The sequence below is a fragment of the Chrysochloris asiatica genome, unplaced genomic scaffold (genome assembly GCF_000296735.1).
Source record: "Chrysochloris asiatica unplaced genomic scaffold, ChrAsi1.0 scaffold00082, whole genome shotgun sequence".
In the NCBI taxonomy this organism is placed as follows: domain Eukaryota; kingdom Metazoa; phylum Chordata; class Mammalia; order Afrosoricida; family Chrysochloridae; genus Chrysochloris; species Chrysochloris asiatica.
The window spans coordinates 3,338,390-3,357,258 of NW_006408600.1; the positions used below are offsets into that span (position 1 = coordinate 3,338,390).

Genomic DNA, 18,869 nt, shown 5'->3' on the forward strand with positions numbered 1-18,869 from the left:
CCTGTCCTTACCATTCAGTGCCATATCAGGATTTGAATGCCTTGAAGTAACTTCTTGCAAATTTCTTAGACGGCTTGTACTTCAACTTTTTTACATTGCCAACAAGTAGGAATTCACTTGGGTTTAATTTCTTACTTGTTCATCAGTGAATGAATGTAGCTCTGTGTACAATTCATGCAAATGTGAGAACTAAACACACATACACTCCCTCCATTTAAATAGAGATTTCCTCAGCAGAAGGCATACTCTAAGCTCTGATCATGTTTTGACAATCATCTCAGAGCCAGATTGGTACTTGGAAGAGGCAGCTGTGGGCTGAGAAGAACCAAAGACACTTACCTAGTTTACACATGAAATTATTACTTTAAAGTATCTTCTATGGTCACTTTGGATGAGCAGCATTAGGTGAAGACTTACTTGTGTGTCTTGTTAATATCAATAGTCAAACTAATTAGGTACCCGTATCGGTCAGGTACTTCCACTTTGCTGTTTAAAAACAGTATTTTAAAAATAGCGTTCCCACCTCCCCGTAAAACTGAGAAAGTGTTAATATTTTGCTTGAAGACTTGTCATGCATGGGAGCCTTTCATGATTCAGGCACAGTGTACATTACAATGTAAACGCTGGACCAGCCAGTTTAAAGATATCTTCTTTTACCCACCTCCCACCCTCCCCATACCATATAAAATAAGTCTTTTACCCTTTTGACCCCTGCCCCCACCCAAAATTTCTTCATTTCAGACCAACCTGCAGTTTCTCTTAAAACATCAGATGAGTTTTATATAGTACATTACCTAATGTACTATAAAACACTGGGATTTTTAAAAAATCCATCCATGCAAATATCAATCACTGACTGTTTCAATCAGTTTGCAATGCTGTCGGAGTTCTTGGGTGGCTCAGCTGCTTAATTCTGTTGCCTCATCGCTCTCATCTGGATTTTTGCTCATTTTTTCGTATTTTCTTTTGAAGAAGCCAAGCTGTAAAGATAATGATGTAAAAATGTTACTGGCTATGAATTTTTTTGCACAGTGCCTTTGACCTCTTTTGTTCCTGGGTGGTGCACGTGGTGAACACACTCAGCTGCTAACCAACAGGTTGGAGATTTCAGTCCACCCAGAAGTGCCTCAGAAAAAAAGAAACCTGGAGAGCTGCTGCAATATCAGCCACTGAAAACCTATGGAGCCTACTTCTACTCTGATATACATGGTGGTGGTGGTGGTTGTATGCTGTGAAGCTGGTCCCGACCTATAGCGACCCTGGATAGGGTTTCTGAGACTGTTAAATATTTATGGGAGCTGAAAGCCTCATCTTTCTCCCGCAGAACTGCTGGTAGTTTCAAACTGTTGCCCTTGAAGTTTGCAACCCGACTTGTAACCATTACGATACCAGAGCTCCTTCTGGTATACATAGTCACCATGAATTCACGTCTACTGGGTGCAAATGGTGCTAGGAGCCCTGGTATCACTGTGGGATTAGCTAACTACAACATCAGTGGTTCAAACCCACTGGCTGCTCTATGGGAGACAGATGAGATGAGAATGCTCTCCCTAAAGATTTGCAGTCTCAGAAACCCTTTATAGGATCACTATGAAGGTGTGGTGCTGTGGGTTAACATGCTGGACTGTAACGTTGGATTAAGCTCACCAGCCACTCCTCGGACACTCTACAGAGGGTTATTAAGTGTCAGACCCAACTCTACGGAACAACATGAATCAGAAAACTAAATAACAGTGACTTTATGGCTTTTTACTGCCCACTTTCTTTAAAGCACCTGTGAGGAATGCGTGGGGCCCTGGGGAGTATAATGTCAAAACTTGACCTGACATCACGACGTTAATGAAGAATATAGTATCCAGACAACTTCTCCATTTTTCAGTGTCTACTTATTTGCACTGGTAGAGTAATGGATTACGAGCTGAACCGCTAACTGTAAGGTCAGTAGTTGGATCTATCACTCATGCTGAGGGAGAAAAATGTTTTCTACTACAGTAAAGAAAGCCTGGAGTCCTGGTGTGACCCTGTGGGGTAATGCGCCAGGCTGCAAGCCATTTGAACTGCAAGATCGGTGGTTCAAGCTCACCAGTTGCTCCTTGGAAACCCTATACAGGGTCGCTATGGGTTGGGCACTTCACAACAACAAAACTAATCAAGGTTGCTAGGAGTCAGAACCCCACTTGGTGGCACTGTTGTTGTTAACTACTATGGAGTCAGTTCTGACTCATAGCGACCCTGCACAGGGTTTCTGAGGCTGCAAATCTTTACGGGAGCAGAAAGCCTCATCTTTCTTCTACAGAACAGCTGGTAGTTTTGAACTGCCAATCTTGAGATTAGGAGCCCTGATTGGTAACCACTATTCTAAAGGAGCTCTGGTAGCGTAGTGGTTACGAATCAGGCTGTGAACCTTAAGGTCAGTGGTTCGAAACTACCAGCCGCTCCACGGGAGAAAGATGAGGCTTTCTACTCCCGTAAAGATTTACACCCTCAGAAACCCTGTACAGGGTCGCTATGGGTCGGAACCGACTCCACAGCACTTAACAACAACATTCTATTTGCAGCTGAATAGAAACACTCAGGGACTTGAATGAAAGGAAGGTAGTTTAAAATAAAATAAAATAAAATAAAGAAACCAAAACAAAGGAGAAAAAAATCCTTTGGGATTGTTTCCAAGAACATGATTAAGAAAATCTATATAAACTAGCATTTCCGTTTTCCTTACCACACAACTTAAAGTTGTGGTATTGTTAACAATCTTACTTCAAGGCAGGCAGATCCCTTCAGGAGCCGTGTATTTTATAATTACAAGATGCTTACCTTCCATAAAACTGCAACCAGAGCTAGGAGCAAAAGGATGCCAGCAATTACACTTCCTACAATAACTCCGGTTGGTACTTCAGCTTTCTCATCAGGCTTCATGATTGTAAGGGGAATCTGTAAATGTATATTCACAACAATTAAGTCATCTTATTTTAGCACCGGAAACAGCTGAGACGATCAGTCCAACTCTCTAATACTACAGTTGAAGGTTCCTAGCTCCTGCTCATAGCATTCCTCGGTGATGTGTTAAAATTGTTAGACAAAATATTCCTGCAAATGTCTAGGTAAGAAATACAAGTTCTCTAGTTTCCCCTCCTTAACTGTTTCAGTATTTAATGGACATTTCTTATCTGACATATCATTAATAATAAAACATGTCAAATGTTTTATTATTAATGAATAAGAAACTTGAATTTTTGGCATACACTCTGAAGTGAAACCATATGATGGAGACAGTCAAAGAACAAACTAACTACAACCCAAACCCATTTGACAGAAGCATCAGAGTCAGATTGGAACTCAGAAGAGGCAGCGGTGGGCTGAGAAAAACCACAACAGCAGCAACAATCACACATTTCATACAGTCATGATTTTCTAAAAGATTGAATTCTCTTAGCTATAATTCAAAGTTGCTTGATACCAACTGTTGAAAAAGTAGAACTAATATCCTAGGGCTCAAGTTGATGTTTTCAACGCTAAAATTATCCTAAAACCTACAAATGATTATTTAAGTCCAGCTGCCCAATCTTCTTGCTGTTAGTGTTATTGTTAAATGCCATCCAGTTGGTACTGACTCAGTGACTTTACCCTTAACAGAACAAAACACTGCCCAGTCCTGGACCAACCTCACAATCGTTACTACATTTGAGCCCATCACCACTGCTAATGTGTCAATTCATCTCATTGGGGGAGGGGGGAGAATCTTCCTCTTTTTCACTGATCGTCTATATGACCAGTATGATGTTCTTCTCCAGGAAGTGGTCCCTCTTGAAAAATGTCCAAAGTATGAGAGGCAAAATCTGGTCATCCTGGCTTCTTCCAAAACAGATGACAGATTTGTTTGTTCTTTTGGCAGTCCTTGATACTTTCAACATTCTCTTCCACCACCATAACTCAAATGGATCAATTCTTCTACAGTCTTCTTTATTCACTGTCCAACTTTCACATGCAGATGAGATCACTGAATATACCTTGGCCTGAGTCAGGCACATCTTAGTCCTCAAACGACATCTTTGCTCTTGAATACTTTAAAGAGGCCTTTTGCAGCAGATTTGCCTAATGCAATACTGCTGATTTCTTGACAATTGCTTTCATGAGTGTTGATGGTTGTTGCAAGCTACTCCTTGGAAACCCTATACAGAGTTGCTATGAGTTGGAACCGACTCAACAGTACTAAAAAACAACAAGCTTGAAGTTGGCCTTTTAGGTGACTGCATTTCCTCTCATTTGTATTTTCAAGAACTAATATAGGTTTTATCTGTTTATCTGTGACTATAAGTCTATGCAGTGTCCTGCTTAATGACAGTCATATGTCTATTCTCTACATTCTAGAGCTTCTGAATCAGAGGTTCATGGTTCTCTATGAATATGACATTTGCATATCATATTTGTAAGTGGCTCAGGAATGCAAAAAAATTAAGAATCATTTATTCATGTGTAGAGCAGTATTGATTCATATTTAGATTCAAACATTATTTAAAAATTATCCTAATTACTATTTCAATTAAAAATGTTTTTTAGACACAATTAAACAATAATTGGCCTCTATAGCATATCAAGATTGCTCAGAGAAAACCAACAAAAAATAATTTAGAGAATTTATTAAAATTATTCCTTTGAAATTTCAATTAGTAAGTATATTGCATCAGACTGCAAAACCATTTGAACTACAAGGTTGGTGGTTCAAACTCATCACCTGCTCCTTGGAAACCCTATACAGGGTTGCTATGGGTCAGAATCAACTCAATGGCACTTTAACACCAACAAGTATATTTAATACTGCTTTCTGAAAAACACGTCAGCAGAATTTCCAGTATTGTTTGAACAGTACATTTTTCTAAAATTAACTTTGCTCCAAGGCTAAGATCATATCTCTTTGTATCGGAAGTCCACATTTTCCTTTGGCTTAATTTCAGGTTTTCCAAGCCCCAGTTTCTGAAGAAAGGGTATAACCTTCACAGAGGCTCTGAAACCAGAGGCAGCAAAGCATTCTTTATTGTGTTGAATCATGTCTCTGGGATAAAAGTGGCATGGCAATTCTATGAGCTCAGGCATTGAGAGCAGCCCAGAGTTCATAGGGCCATAGACTTTTCAATGAAGCACATAGGATAGAGCGGTGGACTGAGTCTAGCTGCCAAGATGGCCTTGTGGGCAGAGTCCGGAACTGGCTTCCAATTCTGAACAAAAGCATTGGAAGGAAAATGCTCAGCACTCTGCCAGCTGATTAGCTGGACATGGAAATCCTACTTTGTCTAAATATGGCCAAGTCTAACCAGAATTTCAGTGCAAAGGACAATTATTCCATGCCAACTCTTGGAACAGAGAGCCTTTGTTTTCTGTGAAAGTATATTTCTCTGCACAAACTTTTTTTTATAAAAGGGAGTATTTGTAGTTGTCTAGAATGAAAGACCTAATTAATGGACTTTTTAAACAATGTCAATGAATAGCAGTAAGGAGTATTGCTAAAAATACAGAAAATAAATTTAAAGAAGAACATCTCAAAGTAATATCTTATTTACTAAAAATATGTAAGTGGCACTCTTTGGAGAACAAAACCAAAACATTGCAAAAACCAATATGATTCAAGTAAATATGCCGCTGTTGTTGTGAAGTGCCTTTGAGTTGAATCCGTTTCAGATTCATAGTGACCATGAATACGGTTTTCTGAGAAGTAACTGGCATGTTTGGATGTCCAACCTTGAAGTTCGCAGTGTTGTGCTTATGCCCTATGAGCTATGCTGTTTTGTGGAAGCACACGGAGAAAGGAAGAAATGGTAGTGCTGGTTTCAGGACCACCATGGAGCCACAGAAAAGACAGCTGTTGTTGTTGTTAAGTACTGTTCTGACCCATCACGACCCTGTATAGGGTTTCCAAGGAGCAGCTGGTGAGCTTGAACCACTGAAGACCTTGCGGTTTAAACTGATTTTGCAGACTAGCACATTAGCCCACAGCATCATACCAGGACTCCACAGACAAGATAGAATTCCTATTGTTATGTTTTTTGTTGGCTCCTTACTTCTAGGGAGATAGTTCTTCCAATTTATAAGAGCATGAGTGTAGCCATTTTGAGAATTTAACAAAATAATGGAGCACTGCCTAAGACATCACCACCATCCCCCACCCCCAACACACACACACACGCCCTTCTCTCCTTGTTTATAATATTAATGGTCTCCTAGGTTTCAAGCCTGCTCCCTCATTGTGTGGCTTCTGATAGAGTAGCCCCCAGACAAACATGTACTCGGAGAATGAACCCTTTTGATATGTTTCTCTGGACATTTCACCTTGTGAACTGGTGTGGATGCCAGAATGGTAAGACTGTTGTAGTTGTTGTTAGGTGCCATTGATTCGGTACTGACCCATAGTGATCCTATGCACAGCAGTACAAAACACTGCCTGATCCTGGGCCAACCTCACTATGGTTGAGTCCATCGATGCTGCCACTTGCCCAATCCATCTTGTTGGGAGTCTTCCTCTTTTTCTCTGACCCTTCACCTTACCAAACATGATATCCTTCTCCAGTGACTGGTTCCTACTGACAATATGTCTGAAATATGAGAGATGAAGTTTGGCCTCCAAGGAGCATTCTGGCTGCTCTTCTTCCAAAATGGATCTATTGGTTCTTTTGGCAGTCCATGGCAGGCACTTTCAATACCATAGCTCAAAAGCATCAATTCTTCTACAGTCTTCCTTATTCACTGTCCAGTTTTCGCATGCATATGAGGTTATTGAAAATACCATGGCTTGGATCAGGTGCACCTTAGTCCTCTAGCTATCATTTTTGTAAGATTGTAGCCCACATGAATGCATACGTATTGCTTGGAAAACACATTTCTGAGTGACACCATCCTCTGTATTATTGATGTCCCTGGTACTGGGCTTCCTGTTAATGAAGACATTTTTCTTTCTTTGTTTATCTTGAGATGTTTGTGAATTGGACTCCTCGCTCCAGGGCATAGGAACTAAACTTTATAGCTGACACTTAGGCAGGGGGAAGGGCAAGTATATCATTGCACTTTTTGAGTAACAAACACCCTTGCCAAAAGCTCAGCATAGCAATGTCAGATTATCATATTTTTGATAAAACACTACTATATAAATATAGGCAATAAGAATGACGAAGTTTCCAGAAATAGAATATCTATCATAGGTTCCATGGGAGAAAGATGAGGCTTTCTGCTCCTGAAAAGATTGACAGCCTCAGAAACCCCTAAGGGTCACTATGAGTCGGAACCGACTCCACAGCACACCACCACCACTATTAAAGATTCTAATGACCATACAGAGAAAGTATGATGTACTCACCATGACGGTGTTTTCTTCAATCACATATATCTGAGGGTTATAGGTGTCAATTTCTGCAGATGCTGTCAACTGTATTGTCTGGAAAGTTGACTGGAACATGAAAACAGAGACTATATTTATCCTAACATAAGTTAATGAATAAAAGTAGGCATGTTTATTGTTGATTTATTTTCTTGTGCATAGTGACAATAGCAAATACCAACTTTAAGACTCAAGAATTCTTGTGTTGCTTGTACTGGTGGTATGCAGTTGGGTTAGACATGAGAAATACCTGGGAAACTTTTAAAACAGGATAACTGGACCCTACGACAGCAAATTAAAACCAAATCTTTGGAAGTTGGGGTTTTGACATTAGCAGTTTGGTTGATTCTAATTTGCAAACACAGCTGAAAAACAAGGCTTTAAAATTTACATTTTTAGTTGACAATGACAATAGTCTAGATTTCTTAAAACTTAATGAAGTGTGGACATAAGGGAAATTGAAAATCTAATATTTTTATATATTTATCTGTATATAAACTATATTGTTGTTGTTGTTGAAGAGTCATAGAGTTGATTCCAACTCAAAGCAACCCTGCATAGGGTTTCCAGGGAGTGGCTGGTGGGTTTGAACCACCAACCTTGTGTTTAGCAGTCCAATGCTTATCCTATAACCCCACACCAGGACTTCATAAGCTATATAATAGGACTACATAATTCAGTGTAAATCCAGTACTAAAAAAGGAAGAGACAGTTCCTTCTGAGGATACATGTGTAAAATAAAGCTGCTTAAAAGTAAATATTGGAATATACATCTCAAAACTGGAGTAAGATCCTAGCATAAGCAGCTACATGCTCTCATACCATTCACAAATAAAAAAATAACAATAAATAAGCAGAAATTGGTACAATCAATATATCTATCAGAACTCTGGAAACTAGTCAAAGGGTTAGAGAAACTCATCAAAAACTGAATCAAGAAAAAAAAAGGCAATATGTAACTGGTAGGCTTGTTGTTGTTGCGGTTAAGTGCTGTTAAGTCTGTTCTGACTGATAGCCCCCACCCCCATAGGATTTCCAAGAAGCGGCTAGTGAGTTTGAACCGCTGACCTTGCTGCTCTAATCAACCCTGCAGTCGAACGCATTATGCCACAGCACTGCCTCTTCACCTGGTTGGTGACCCCTATGCTCAGTGCAAGCTGAGTTAACTGCAGAATGAGGGCCTGACACATAACGAATAGGAAAAGACTGAGAGTTTCTTATTTTGTTTTCTCTTGTGTATGTGTTTTTGCTCCCCTCACCTATTATGTTCAAGAAAGCTCTATCAAAGCACTAGTTGAACATAAAAACAAAAGGCATTAGTGTCCACACATCTAATAAGACAATCTTTGCAATAATAGAGAAAGTCACTACGGGTATTCCTGACTATAAAAAAGGCAAAAACAAAACACCTCCTGCAAACAAACAAATTTTTAAAACCCAGAAAATCCTGGGGGAGGGAAAGAATCTGATTTTCAGAGTTAACACATTATAACAGTTAAATCTACCACTTTCAACAAAAATTAACAAGCCATACAAAAAAACAGGAAGGACAATTTAAAATAAAAGTAAGTAACCCAAACTGTCCCTGAGGAAGTACCAATATTAAACAAAGACTTTAAAAACAACAATATTAAATATGCTCAAAGAGCTAAATTAAAAAAAAAATTCAAATCCCAAAGACTAAAGAAAATCAAGAAATGATACAGGAACATAATGAAAAGATCATTAAAATAATTGCAATTTTTTAAAAAGAATCAAATAGAAATGCTGTTGCTAAAAAATACAGTAAAAAAAAAAATCACCTTTATTCAACTGTAGATTTCAGCTGGCAGAAGAAAGAACCATTAAACATCATCATAGGAAAATTATCGACTCTCAGGCGTAAAATATAAATTTGCAAAAAATGGAAAATTACTAAGGGACTTGTGATTTGCCATCAAACACAACAACATATGCATGTTGAAAGTCCAAGAGGAGATAAAAGGACAGAAGAACTTTTGAAAAAATTAATTGCTAGCCAAAACTTCACAAATTGTATTAAAGACAAGAATCTACACATCCAAGAAACTCACTGACTTCCAAGTAGGATAAACTCAGAAAGATTCACACTAACAAACTTAAAATTGAGCTTTCAAGAAGTAAAGATAAATAGAGAATCCTGAAAACAGCAAGGCAGAAGTGAATAATCACATATAAGGGATCTTCAGTAAGATTGAACATCAATGCTGCCTCAGAAACTATGGAGATCCTAAGGCGATGGCATATTAAAAGTGCTGAAAGAAAAGCAGTGTCAGCACAGAATTCTATATCTGAAAAACTGCCCTTTAAAAATAAAGGTGGAATTAAGACATTTCCAGATGAAGAAAAGCTGTAGGAGTTCATTACCATAACCCCTATGCTATAAGAAATGCAAAACTGACTTCAAGTTTAAAAGTTAGGATATAAGATTGTAACTGGAATCCATATGAAGAAAGATCACAGTAAGTGCAATTTCATAAATATAAAGGACAGTGTTCTGATGTTTTAGTGTTGTAACTAAAACAATATATCCTACATGATTTGAAAGATAAGTGTATAAAAATCATTTTAAATGTATGAATTGGGCAAAGTATAAATATATATAGTTGACGAAACAATGTGGTTAAGGGTGCTTATACCCTGTACAGTACAAAATCCATTTATAACTTTTGATTATCTAAAACCTTAACTACTACTAATATATTGGTGACAGGAAGCCTTACTAACAGTATAAACAGTTGGTTAACACATATCTTGTATGCTATAAATTATGTACTATATATACATATCATGTATGTGTATCAATTATGCATGAGGAGGTTTTAAAAAGTTCCTGGAAAAATAGAACTAAAAGGCAATGGAATTTTTCCACAAATTTTTTGAAGTCCCTTTGTATTACTCACTGTACCCACATAGAAACAGCATTTTCAATATGAGATTAAAAAGGTATTTCTCAAAAAGTACAAAATTTTCATGCTTGCTGGCATAGCTGCAGTGACAGATTTACAAAATTCCTTTTCCTTTTTTACAATAGTCCTTATGTTGGATACATTATCTTGAAATGGCGAGCAACCACAGTTGTAGACCTCAAAGTATAGTGAATATCAAGTCATTCAAGTTTTTCATGTGATGACAGGAGTTTTCTCTATTGCTTAGGAGCACTTCCAGCATTACTGCTGGCACTTTATTGGAGTTCTGTGGTGTCTTTCAAGGTTTATGATATTATGCTAAACACGAAAAGTACAAGAACTGCACATGATCACTTTGTGCTGTGACATGCAACTTATGGATGGGATGAACTGTTTACACAGAGATGGTTAACATCACATGATGTTTAAAATAATCCGCATATAAGGGATCAGTGCTGTTCAAACCCATGTTGTTCAAGGGTTAACTGTAATTTGTGATAACACCATAGGGTTAGAGGTGGAGTGGTATAGGAACAATTTTTTTGTATGTTATTGAAGTTAAGTTAATATCAATTTAAACTAAGCTGTTACAAATTTAAGAGTTTATATGTAATCCCTATAGTTATGACACACATATACACACAACAAAAAAATGAGAAGGGAATCCAAATAGTTCAAGTTTTCCTTGTAATGTCGTGAATTTTGTCTGTTGCTTAGGAGCACTTCCAGCATTACTGGTGGCATTTCATATGGATTCTGCAGTGTTATTAAAGAAACAAAATTAACTAAACACAAAAATGGACAATATTGGAGGAAATGAAAGAGAAAAAAGGCATAAGACACATAGAAAATAAATAGCAGCAGTAGTGGCAGAAGTAAATCCTTACTTATTGGTAATCTCTTTAAATGTAAGTAGATTAAAGTCTCTAACAAAAAGGTAAAGTTTGGCAGAATGCATAAGAAAACATGATCCAACTATATGCTGTCTCCAAAAGACCCATTTTAGACCCAAAGCTATTGGTAAATTAAAGGTGAAAGAAGTGCAAGGGATCCCTAATTGCCAAACTAATTTTGAAACAAAGAAAAGGGACTCACACTTCTTTATTTCAAAATGTACTATGAAACCACAGTAATGAAAACATTTCAGCACTGTTATAAGAATTGCTATATAGACCAATGGATTGGAATTGGAAATCTAGAAATAAACCCATACAGCTATGGCCAACTGGCTTTAGACATGGGTGCAAAGTCCACTCGGTCAGGAAAGAATATTCCCTTCATCAAATGGTGCTGCAACAAGTAGAGTTCCACAAGCAAAAGAATAAATCTGGACCCATACTTCACACCATATACAAAAATGAAGACAAAATAGATCAGTGACCTACATGTAAGAACCCAATCCATAAAACTCTCAAGAAGAAACCATAGGGATAAAATGTTAAGACCTTTTTTTGACAATGGATCATTAGATTTGACATTAAAAACATAAGCAAAAGAAAATAGATAAATTAAGTTTAGGAGGCCAGGAAGGCAAGAGACAACTTACAATATGGGAGAAAATGTTTATGAATCATATATATGATAAGGCTATAGTATCCGGGATGTATAAAGAACATTCACAACACAACAGCAAAGAGGAAATCTACTTGTTTTTTAAATGAGCAAAGGACTTGAATAGACAGTTCTCCAAAGACATATGATAGCCGACAAGCACTAGAAAAGATGCGCAATGTCATTTGTAACAGGGAAAAAACATATCAAAATCACAATGAACTGCTATTTCATGCCCAATATGATGCCATTATTAGAGGGAAAAAAAAAAAAAAAAAGATAACAATAAGGGTTGGAAAGTTGTGGAGAAATTGGGACTCTTGTCCATTGCTGGTGGGAATCTACACTTGTGCAGCCACTGTGGAAAACAGTTTGGTGGTTCCTCAAAAAGTGAAATGTAAAATTACCATACGACCTAGAAATCTAAGGTATGTACCAAAACGACATGAAAGACTCAGATACTTGTGTCCCAGTCTTCACTGTAGCATTATTCACAATATCCAAAATGTAGAAACAACAATTGTCCATTAATAAGTGAAAAATTAATGGATGGGTAAAGTGTGGAATATAGGTGCAATGGAATACCATTCCGTTATAAAAAGAACTGAATTTCTGGTATAGACTACATAGATGAACCTTGAGAACATTCTGCTAAGTTAAAAAAAAGGCAGACACAAAAGAGCAAATTCTGTATGACCCCATTATATGAAATATTTAGAATAGGCAAATTCCTAGAGACAAACGTTTATTAGTGATTATAAGGAACTGGGGGAAAGAAGAATGGGAGCTAAGTTTAGAGGGTACTTAGTGACTCAGTTTCTATTTGGGGAAGTGAAAAAGTTTGGAAATAGAGAATGGTGATGGTTGCAGAACATGATAAATGTAATCAATATCACTATGCTTATAAAATGGGAGTGTGGGGCTCTGTAAGATATGCACTAGACTGCAAACACAAGGTTGGCAATTCAAACCCACTACAAGTTGGAATTGACTTGATAACAGTTAATAAAAACAACATATTTTAAAATGACAAATTTTGTTAAACATATTTTTTTTACCATAAAAACTTTAAAAAGTAAATATGAGATGAATGGATAAAGGAATTGCAATGTATCTATACAATGGAATATTGTTTGGCCATGAAAAAAAAAATGAAGAATTGATATTTGTTATGGTCATAGATGAACCTTGAAAATCTCCTATCAAGTGAAAGAAACCGTCAGAAAAGATCATATATTTGATATATTTATATTTATTATCCAGAATAGATGGTTCCTATAGAACCAACAGATCTGTGTTGGAAGAAGTGCATCCAGAGTGCTCCTTGGAGGCCAAGATGGCCAAACTTTGTCTCTCATACTTTGGACATATTGTTAGGAGGGCCCAGTCGCTGGAGAAGGATATCATGTTCGGTAAGGTGGAGGATCAGAGAAAAAAAGGAACACCCCAGTGAGAGGGATTGGCCAAGTGGCAGCATCAATGGGCTCAAGTGTGGCAACAATAGCGAGGTTGGCCCAAGATTGGACAGTGTTTCGTTCTGCTGTGCATAAAGTCGCTATGAGCTGGCATCAACACAATGGCACCTAACAATAACAACAAGGGGTTCTGGGAAAGGAAAGAAGAGTGAGTAACTGCCTAATGGGTATGGAGTTTCCTTTTGGGGCGATGCAAATGTTTTTGAACTAGCTAGTGGTGATGGGTGAACAATACTGTAAATGTACTAAATGCCATTGAATAGTTCACTTTACAATGTTTACTTTTCTGTTATGTGAATTTCATCTCAATTATTCAAAGAGAAGTAAATGTGAAGTTAACCATGCATGCAAGCAGCTGACACCCTGAACTTTTTGTTAACTATCAGTGCAGTTATATAACATCAGTAGGAATTTCAGACTTTCTAACCTCAGCTTTCTATCAAATACCACTTGATTAAGGGCAGGCATATACGAAGGACCTATATTTTACACTGAAGCTCCTAACATTTTCTAATATGAAATATATTTACATGCATCTAGTTTTTGATGAAAATATGACTGATGTGAATATTTGCCTGATTTTTTAAATTGTTGTTATTGTTTTATATTATTTTTCCATAAAATGCAAATATTACGCCTGATGCTTACTGGGAACTTGAATTAGATGTCTAATTTTTCATATGCCCTGCCTATTAAGATTGTGTTTTTCTGGTTACTAGGGCACACAATTTAATATACTCGATGAGGTAATTTATTAAACTATTAGCAGCCAGAAAGAGAGTATATATTTCCAGAAAGCAAGTAATTTATTTCCTTTCCACTGGCTCAGTCTGTAAGTTGTTAAGTCCTGTGGAGTTGATTCCAACTCATAGCGACCCTGTATAGGGTTTCCAAGGAGTGACTGGTAGATTTGAACCGTTGACCTTGAGGTTAGCAGTCCAGTGTTTATCTTATAATACCACACCAAGAAACCATTTACTCTTTCAATTTACTCAAGATGAAGATGGTATCAGAAGTTAACATTAATTACTGGTCTCTTATACATATATGGGGATACATTAAGTATATTGATAATGGTTTAAGTAAAGAAATGATAACAGCAGATGCTGGTTTTACGGACCCTCTATATTAAAGGTGAAAGAATATTTCCTACAAAATGGATACAACTGCACTCCCAAGTCAATCCCTTTCACAGTTATGCAATCTTCTGCAGGGTTAAAAAGTAGTATACAATACTCATCTGGGAGAGCAATCTAACACATCTATTAGTGGCCAAGGTTGTTCCTTATAACATTGCTGTGAATTTGGAGGTCCGAACAATTGCTTCATGATAAAATTACTTGACATATGATGTTGGCTTTCACTACATCAGAAAAAGGGTGACATCCAAACTCAGTACATTAATATGGTTTCAATCCAGGAAATGAGACCCATATTGCAGACTGGATCTCCTAGGTAGTCTGAGAACATGTACCGTGTGGTCAAAATAACTGAAAATAAGATGGGGGATAAACATTTGACGTTTCATGAAGGCAAAAGATATGTAGGACTTTGCATACAATAACCCTCAATAGTACTTCCTTAGTTTAACCACCATAACCACATTGGAAAAGTATAACTAATACACTTCACAGAATTTTGCTCATAGAGATGAAACCAATGCTTTTGAAAACCTTTGGGAAGGAAATTAAGAATATCTTACGGCTAAAATGATGTAGCTGTAGACAAATTCAAGAAAAATCCAATGTATTTTACAGAACTGGGGTGATTGCATTTTGATGTGTAACAGGCAGTTTTTCTTCCCAGTTGGCCTAGGGTTGCTATAAAAACATTTGTTCCTTCATCCAAAGCCAAGTTGCGAAATGGAGCACCAGGCTGTAGTAACTGGGCAGGTGGTGTCACTAAGGGAATGCTGCCCATCTTCCAGGATTTAAGTCACCATGAAGGTCTGACAGGAATCAACATAAAAGAAAGCAAGAGGAAAGCCAAGCTCCTCAATCTCACTCAATTCTCTCTGTGTTTCCCCCCTCCCCCCACTACACTATTCTTCTTACTACGTTTTTCTCTAAGAATATTGCTTATATTTTGACTCCAGGGACTAGTTTGGAGATATGTTAGTTTTTTAATCTTCTACAAAATTCTATAGCAGGTACTGGGATTTGTTGGAGAGATCATGAGAGAGTGAGAGAATAGGGAGTGACGACTGGTTAGTAAGTACTTCAACAACTGATCTATTCATTGAAAACAAACAAACAACAATAACAAAACCAAAACAAATAAACAGTGAAATCACAAGGCCCTCAAGAGGTTTCAGTTAGTCTGACTATCCATCTATTATTCAGTCTCATATCCAACTCGATGGCTCAAGTATGTAGTCACCTACACAGCCAAATTTAAGGAGTCCTGTCTATCCTTATGAAGTACCTGGGATGAAAGCATTTTGCACTCAGCTGCTAACCAGAAGATTGGTGGCTTTACCACACCCAGAGATGCCATAGAAGATGTTGTTGCTGTTGTTGTAAAGTGCCGTTGAGTCAGCTCCAACCCATAGCAATCCCATGTAGGTTTTCCAAGGAGCAGCTGGTGAGCTTGAACCACCAACCTTGTGATTCAAACCTACTTTGCAGTCCACTGCATTAACCAACAGGCAATCTGCTTCCTTAATGATTATAGCTCAGAGCTCCATTCTACCCTGAAACACATGGTGTTGCCAACACTCAGAAGTGACTCAACAGCAACAGGTGTTTTGATTTTGGGTTCGTCCTTAAATTTTCATGCCAGACTCAAATTCTGGCTATGGAAATCCCTGCTGAAAGCGATAACATTAAGGCAGAGTCACACCTGGCTTATGGGAAACAACACTGACATTTTTGGCACTGTCTTCCAACATTTCCTGGTGATTGAAATGACTTAAAAAGTTATGTGCTCAATGGGCTTTCATCAGCAAAAGGGTGTAACAGGAAAGCAAAGCAGTCACCTGACTCTAATAGACAAAAAAATGGATAGTTTTTTTCTAGTGTTAGATTCAATTATTACTGGGTGGTTACAGATGAATCAAACCATTAGTTGAGATCTAAAGATGTGATAGCGTAGTGGTTACGAATCGGGCTGTGAACCGCAAGGTCAGCAGTTCGAAACTACCATCTGCTCCATGGGAGACAGATGAGGCTTTCTGTTCCTGTAAAGATTTACAGCCTCGGAAACCCTTTACAGGGTCGCTATGAGTCGGAACCGACTCCACAGCACATAACAACAACAACAAAGATGTGATACAATGACCTGCAGATTTTGGTTTGGGTGTGGTGGAGGGTGTGAGCAAGGGACTAGGGAGAGCATTGGAAGGGAGGCAAAGTAGGGGGCCCATTACATCCAAGGGCTGGCATATGGGTCCCTGACAGCATTCCCAGAGATTCTGATGTATTGCATTGGGGTGGAGTCTAAAAAGCAGAATCTTTTCCAAGCAGGCCAAGTAGTTATGGGACACCACCAGAATGGGCAAGCACTGGAAAAAGAGAGAAACACACTGCGGCCTTCCAGTATGAAAGCACTCTGGGTTATTGAGGCACCACTGGTGTGGAGCTGTGGGTTAAAATGCTGGACTGCAAAGTTGGTTTGAATCACAAGGTTGGTGGTTCAGGCTCACCAGCCACTCCTTGGAAATGCTATACAGAGTTGCCATGGGTCAGTACTAACCCCGACAGCACTTAACACCAACAGCAACTGACATTAGCTAGATTACTAAATTTATCAAAGGGTAAGAACTTCTTGACAATAAAATCTTATACTTCTTTGCTATTGATAAATCCAATAAATGACCCAGATACTTACTGCCACAAAAGTTCCATTCCAAATTCTGGTAGACACATTAACATAATATTCTCTTTTCATCTGAAGGTCTTTCAGCCAGCAGGTAACATTACTACATGAAGCAGTTCTGCAGTTCTTTCAATGGAGGCATTGACAAAAGAAAAGAGAGGGTTAGTACAGGTTTTGAAAAATGCTGAAACCTTACAAAAATAAACCAGTGTTGGGAAGACTCTGGGACAACAAGTAATCTCATGCATACCCCTTCTTCACTGTGATGCTATGACTCAAAATGTAAGAAGTACATACCCTCCAGGAGATATCATACATATGTATGGGTAAATGGACACTTACTGCATTATTATGTCTCAGAATAAAAAAACTGTAAATAACTCATGTTTATCAACAATACAATAGTTAGGCAAATTATTGAACATATATAAAAAGCAGAACAAGACAGTCATTAAACCAACTCTACATTTCTTACATTAAAAAATGTCTATGACTCGGGCTGCCAATCTTAAGGTCAGCAGTTCAAAACTACCAGTGGTTTCGCGGGAGAAAGATGAGGCATTCTACTCCCGTAAAGATTTACAGCCTCGGAAACTCTGTGCAGGGTCACTATGAGTCAGAATCAACTCCACAGTACTTAACAACAACAACAACAACAACATGACATATGTAGCTATAACGTAGGGAGTACGACTTTGGTAAGTACAAATTGGGATCTTAAAAGCTCATGAGCAGTCATCTAAGGTGCAAGTATTGGTCTCTCCCTGTGCATAGGAAAGAAGAGGGATGAAAACGGAGGATGCTTAGAAACAATAAGTGCAATGGACAAATGGACCACGTGACTCTGACACAAGAACAAGATAGTGCCTGGCTACCGCTACCTACTATTCTGAAAAGAATCACATTAGAAAATCATGGGTAGAATGGGAGAACATGTGCAAAAAACTCAAAATTACAAAAAAGATCAAGCTTACTGGTCAGAGAAACTGAGGGAACTGTGAAGCTTTTTGATTACTCCTTAGGTCTAGAACTGAATTCACCCTTGTGGTTCAATTTTCAGCCAAGTAGTAAGTATACAGGGGGGACAACAACATTGGTAAAGTATGCATATCATAGAGTGGTTAGCCATTTGAGATCAAAAGGACAGCATTTACCTAATGGCCAAATTCAGAAGGTTTGGGAAAGATGGACGAATGGAAACAAGAATCACAAGAAATAGGATATAAAACTTTACATTGAAGGGATTGCAATCGTTAAAATGAATTGAAGACTATGATTTGTTGAATGTAAAACTGATGATCTGCTCTGTAAACCTTCACTCAATTCACAATAAAAATTTTGTTTTGTTTTTTTTTAAATTAATAAGAAAAGTATGGTCCACTTACATAACAGTATACATATATCTGAAGTCTCTGGATGGTGCAAATGATTAATGTGCATGGCTGCTGACTGGAAGTTTGGAAGTTCGAGAGGCACCATGGAAGAAAAGACTGGCATTTTGTCAATTTACTTCTAAAAAACCAGTCTTGAAAACCTATGGGACACAATTACTCTAAAATACACAGAGTTGTCATGAGCAGGTATTGACTTGATGTTAACTGTTTTTTTATGCCTAGTTTAAAAAGTGTATGTGTGTGTTGTTGTTGTTGTTGTTATGTGCTGTGGAGTCAGTTCCGACTCATAGAGACCCTGTATAGGGTTTCTGAGGCTGTAAATCTTTACGGGAGCAGAAAGCCT

At 37.9% G+C, this 18,869-nt stretch overlaps 1 protein-coding gene across 1 annotated transcript in view; it reads right to left on the minus strand.

The window, feature by feature from the left end:
* Nucleotides 1-899: 899 nt before the first annotated feature.
* ITGA2 (integrin, alpha 2 (CD49B, alpha 2 subunit of VLA-2 receptor)) overlaps nucleotides 900-18,869 on the minus strand; it is a 173,208-nt gene continuing 155,238 nt past the window's right edge. The window contains exons 27-30 of the mRNA XM_006865761.1: nucleotides 17,145-17,258; nucleotides 7,343-7,432; nucleotides 2,815-2,931; nucleotides 900-980 (exon numbers count right to left, since the gene is read on the minus strand). Of these exons, the coding sequence (XP_006865823.1) occupies nucleotides 900-980; nucleotides 2,815-2,931; nucleotides 7,343-7,432; nucleotides 17,145-17,258 (402 nt within the window). The remainder of the gene's footprint in view (nucleotides 981-2,814; nucleotides 2,932-7,342; nucleotides 7,433-17,144; nucleotides 17,259-18,869) is intronic.